Source organism: Microcebus murinus, chromosome 3 (assembly GCF_040939455.1).
Source record: "Microcebus murinus isolate Inina chromosome 3, M.murinus_Inina_mat1.0, whole genome shotgun sequence".
Classification (NCBI taxonomy): Eukaryota; Metazoa; Chordata; class Mammalia; order Primates; family Cheirogaleidae; genus Microcebus; species Microcebus murinus.
In genome coordinates this window covers 88638410-88644369 of record NC_134106.1, presented here as the reverse complement: position 1 = coordinate 88644369, position 5960 = coordinate 88638410, and the positions used below count along the sequence as shown (strand labels likewise).

Genomic DNA, 5960 nt, shown 5'->3' with positions numbered 1-5960 from the left:
TGTGTGTACCTCTTCCTCCTAAGAATGTCTCTTACGTTCTTACTATGCAGTGAGGTTTGGCTTCAGTTGGAATATTCTGGATACCTCCCTTGATCTCCTGTTATTTCTATCTCATTAATCTAATCAAAAGGTCATTGGGTGGGCCTTTCACGGTTGTGACTCTAACTTTGAAAGAAAGCAATACCCTCCCCAAGGTGAGGGGGCTAACGTCAATTAGCAGCAAGTATCAATGTTTCTGTATTTGGCACATATTCTTCATAATTTTTTTATTTTGGTGCAGTGGTCATTTCCCTTGATCGAATGTTCTTTTCAAATTTTATTGCTGTTGAAGGCAAAATTCGAAAGAGGGCAAAGAAGTACATACTCCTTCAGACTACCATCTGAAAACAGAAACAGCATAATCAGGTCTTTCAAATCTATATCTGAAACAAAACGACATGCTTCTTGAGTTTAAAAAGCATAAAGTCTGGAACCCATTCTACTAAGTGAAGTATCTCAAGAATGGAAAAACAAGCACCACATGTACTCACCAGCAAATTGGTATTAACAGATCAACACCTAAGTGGACATATAGGAATAATATTTATCGGTTGTTGGGCAGGGGGGAGGGGAGAGAAGGGGATGGGTATATACAAACACAATGAGTGAGATGTGCAACGTTTGGGGGATGGTCCCGCTTGAGGCTCTGACTCGAGGGGGAAGGGGGGCATGGGCAATATATGTAACCTTAACACTTGTACTCCCATAATACACTAAAATTAAAAAAAAAAACAAAACAGGAGCAGTGTGAAGAAGAGGAGGCGAGAACGACCCCCGGACCGACCAAAGCCCACGCGCCGCTGCATCCCCGCGTCCAGCGCCCACGTCCCGCCGCCGTCGCCACCATGCCCAAGAGAAAGGCTGAAGGGGATGCTAAAGGAGATAAAGCCAAGGCAAAGGACGAACCACAGAGAAGATCCGCGAGGTTGTCTGCTAAACCTGCTCCTCCAAAGCCAGAGCCCAAGCCTAAAAAGGCCCCTGCAAAGAAGGGAGAGAAGGTACCCAAAGGGAAAAAGGGAAAAGCTGACACTGGCAAGGAGGGAAATAATCCTGCAGAAAACGGAGATGCCAAAACAGACCAGGCACAGAAAGCTGAAGGTGCTGGAGATGCCAAGTGAAGTGTGTGCATTTTTGATAACTGTGTACTTCTGGTGACTGTACAGTTTGAAATACTATTTTTTATCAAGTTTTATAAAAATGCAGAATTTTGTTTTACTTTTTTTTTAAGCTATGTTGTTAGCACACAGAACACTTCATTGTTGTTTTTTGGGGGAAGGGGCATATGTCACTAATAGAATGTCTCCAAAGCTAGATCGATATGGGGAAAACACCTTCCCCTTCTAGTTTTGAGAGACTTCCTCTTGGCTCTCGGGAGGAGGGATTCCCTGACGTTGACACATAGCCACCTTGGCACAAATGCCTTGTGGTATGGAAAAACTAATTTGTTTTTATGTCCTATTCTCCCTCTCTGCCTTCAGCATAGTCTTAACTCCCTTAAACCCAGACACCTCTTGGGGCCTGACCTCCAATAATTGCTTACCAGTATGTCGGGTAATCTGGACTTTTCCAGTGGTACCACTGAGATGGCATCCCTCAAAAGAGCAGCAGTTCCATTTGTAGATTGTGGATCTTCAGATAAATTCTGCCATTTTCATTTCATTTCCTGAAAGTCAGGGTCGGCTTGTGAAAAGTTGTTAAACAACATGCTAAATGTGAAATGTCAACCCTCACTCTAAACTTTCTCTGTTCTGGAGCATCAAATGAAGACTTCATTGGGTTTTATAGTGGCTTTCTGATTTTGGTAGACCATTGAAGAAGGGAGTTTGAAAGTTGTTGTATACTGTTAACGATTGTCTGCCCATGTCCTGCCTGAAATACCATGATTGTTTATGAAAAGTATCTTTAATAAAGCTGGATACAGTTTGGCTTGGAAAAAAAAAAAAAAAAACCAAAACATAAAATCTGGCATCTAAGTCTTCAATCAAGTTTGCTTGAATGAATGAATGCACAAATCCCCACCATTTCGCAAATGCAGAAGCAAAGTGAAATTTGAAGTCTGTTCCAGGAAATAGTAATCACCCAATTTGACCACTTATAGTTCAGGGAGCTCTTGAAATAAAACTGGCTCCTGCATAGTCTCCAATGGAAACTCTCCCACCCCCGGGAGCCACCACCGCACATTTGCTTCCTTCCGCTGCAGCCCGCCCCAGGAGAAGGGAATTATACTTTCAAGGGAGGAGGAGTAGGACTCTAGAGACACTTAAGAGTGGGGCTGCAGTTTCAAACTGGGTCATGAAGCCTCAGGGACATGTAGGTGGTGAGACTCTGCCGACAGACATCCCGGCCCCAAAGTGTGGGCAGACTGGTTTCTGCGTCTGTTTTAAAACCTTGCTTTGTTCTAATGTCTTTCCAAAGTAATAGTCTGCTGAGCTTAGGTGTTAAACAGAAAAATGATTTGAAACCTTCAAAATAAGCAAGCATGTTAAAGTTCTAAGGCAGTACCTGGCACCTGATGAGTCATCTTGTGCATGTTATGGAAATTTCCAGGCAACACCGGATATGGGAGAGGATCACTCTCTGGGAATGGGAGAAATCGCTGTTATCTGACTTTAAAAAATGATAAAGATATCTCTTACAGACAAAAAAAAAAAATGTTAAACTTTTGGGTAATCTTTGCTTTCTGTCTGTCTATATATCATTTTCTTTCTATTTTCTTTCTGTAGGTGCCTGTGTATATATGCCCCAAATATATCTTGTTTATCACCGTGGACATAACGTAGCACTTAGTCCATTACCTGACAGATATGAGACATTAAAAATATTTGGAAAAATAATAAATGAATGAACGTGTAACTGTGAGAGATAGAAACAAGCAGTAACCCAGAGAGGGGAAGTGGGAAGGACAAATGGAGAGCTTTGTTCAGTTGCCTGGTAATAGAACATGTATACTAGAATATTCCAGAAACATGTCCATGAGGACTGTTAAAATCCAACCATTCCTGAAACTTGTGAACCCAAAGCTACTGTCATGTGGAAATACTTTGACCAGTGTCATGTGAACTCCTGAGAGATTTCTGAATAGATGTGTTGCAGCAATCTGCCCATTCAGCCATTGTCATAATTTTTTGATAAATATTGTTAGTCCCCTACGGTTAAAGGTGGGAGGGAGCTAGACATCCTCTTCCTGACAGCTTGGCAAGGAGGCAGGATATTACAACAGAAACAAGCTTCAGTTCAAATTGTTCTAAATGTTCAAAAATTCATTAGCGAGGCAAAAAAAAGTGGCTTAACCTATTCTTAGGAAGTCTTTACTTGCTATATTCAGGTACTATAACAGGCACTTTTCCAAAAAAAAAAAACAATCACTTCCAGGTTTTAAGATTGAGAGGATGAAGCTACCTCTCTGGTCAGATCAAGCAATGAGGGCCTTCAATCTTTATGTCGGGTGATTGATGTTAGCTCTAGACACAGACTCTCTGAAGCTGATTGGCCATAGGTTGCTAGATTTTCATCCCTCATTTATACAAGGGCATTGTGGCTCATGATGCCTTCATGGTCAGCCTTATACCTTGAACACCACTCATTTCACAAACAAAGAAAACATTTCTAGCATCTCATATGCTAATTAATGGTTCCTCTAGTATAAATTTTGATAATGATATCCGAAGTGCTTAAAAACAACCACTATGGGCTGTTGGTTCTGATTCAGCACTTCAAATGCAATTTCACTGCCACTAAAATGTAGATTAAAGTTAATTTGCATGCATATGTGTGTATGTATATGTATGTATATATAATATATAAACATTGTTTATACTAAAGTATTTCAAAATAAATTACCACACAAATGGTCAAATGATATAATGAACAAAAATTCAGGGTAAGTGGAAAAAGTTCAAACTGAACTAAATCCCTAAAATTAGATTTAATGATGATTTAATAATTCATTCATTCATTCATTCATTCAGTAAACATAAACTATATGCCAATACAGCAACTTAGTTCATTATAAAGACTCTAGCTCTTTGAATGCAACATGTTGAGTTCAGTGTCCTTTAAATTCATACTTCAGTGTTTTGGCAAACACATTTTTATAGAAAACATTTAAAAGAAAAAAGTCTTATTGATTTTAACTCAAATAACTATATCTCAAGAGTCCTGGAAAAACTTTTTTCTGATTACCAAGCAAAACCAAGTTATCTCTACTTACTGGTTGCAATATGATGATTTGGAACTTGCTGTTGGATTACTAAACTTCTAAAATTTAACATATTATATGATAAAAATCATCATGGGATAATATTTAACATGTTGGTTGATAATTGTCCATGAGCCTGTCATATTTCTGGACATCTTCTGAGCAAAAGAGTGACTAGCACTTTTGTTACAGACTGTCATTTCAAGTATTTTGTATTAAAAAAAAAAAGAGGGTTTAAAGAGACAGACTGTATCCCTCTGAGGAAGATTTGTTTACTGCCTTGGGTAATAAAGATAATGTCTTATTCTATGGCAAAGGTTAGGCATATTTTCTAGCAGCCACCTTGTATAACACTAGGGTTTCCTAATCTCTGGATTTATTTTTTATAACACATCATACTGCATGGCCAGACAGCATTTTCCTTTCATTTAGTTGCCCTCTGGTTATTGGAGCTTAGGGAACCAATGCAAAAACATTATTCTGGCTACTATTATTGTTGTGAGTAATACACTATCTTTCATATCTGACCCAGCAATATTGTGTCTTCCACCAGTTTCTATGAAACTGTGGCAACCTACCTTATTAGTTAGCAAGTAGAGTAAAATCTAAGACTCTCCATAGTTCTTACCAAACCCCACCCCCATTATTTCAAATGTAGAAAAGAGTAGATACCATCCATGCTTCAGTTTCCTAGTGTCCAAAGGCAGCTGCTGCAAAACTGACTCAAAATGAAAAGTATGAAACATCTTGAAAATCCACTGAAAATTCAAACATCCCTTTCACTGTACGCTGAAGCACCATAAAACAGTGCAAAAGTACAGTAAATGACTGAAAATACAATGACCTTGAGTCATGAGTTCCAATCCTGATTTGGACACTCATTAGCCAGGTAACTTGAGGTAAATCTTTTTATTTCTTAAAAGCCTAAGTTAGTCTTCTATAAAATGGATAAATATTGCATCCCCCTCATAGGGCTTTCGTTAAATAAAATCATAATATATATGTAAATGTGTAGCATATCACCTAATACATACTCAGTAATTGTCAATATCCTTTATTCCTAAAGACTTTCAAATGTTTTGGCACTTGGCTTTCCAAAATATTTTTATTATAATAAGACAAATTATACTTTCATACCTATGTACATACTTAGTAATATATGATAGTAAACTCTGATTATTCAGCATTCATTCCTCTTTTCCTTCTTCTTTCTAACAGAATTTAGAATCCTAGTTTATTAAGATATTTAACCCATTCTCACTTCTAGAAATGGATCCCAATTAGTCTAAACCAATATATTCACCCTATTCCTAAGTCCATATTACTGGTCCAAGAGTGAACGCATGACCTAAGATAACCCTGACAAACTAAAAGAAAGAATTCGGTTTCTTTGGTTGCGAAAGTGTTATGAGTTTAATCATGTCCCCCAATCCAATATGACCGGTGTCCTTGTAAGGAGATGGCCATGTGAAGGAACAGAAACCCACAAGGCAAACAGCACGTGCCAATGAAGGCAGCGATTGGCAATATGCAGCTCCAAGCCAAGGAGCATCAAGGATTGTTGATGCAAAATCAAGAAAACACTAGAAGAAAGGAAGATGCAAGGAAGTATTCCCAGACAGGTGTCAGAGGTAGTGTGATCCCACTGACACCTTGATTTCAGACCTTTAACCTCCAGAGTTGGGAGACAATAAATTTCTGGTTTGGTTTTGTTTTTAAAGCC

At 38.6% G+C, this 5960-nt stretch overlaps 1 protein-coding gene across 1 annotated transcript; it reads left to right on the top strand.

The window, feature by feature from the left end:
- The first annotated feature begins 780 nt into the window (after positions 1 to 780).
- On the top strand, positions 781 to 1961 carry LOC142870077 (non-histone chromosomal protein HMG-17). The gene has a single exon (XM_076001095.1). It carries the CDS (start codon positions 885 to 887, stop codon positions 1155 to 1157), a length of 273 nt encoding a protein of 90 aa, XP_075857210.1. The 5' UTR covers positions 781 to 884; the 3' UTR covers positions 1158 to 1961.
- The last annotated feature ends 3999 nt before the right edge of the window (positions 1962 to 5960 follow it).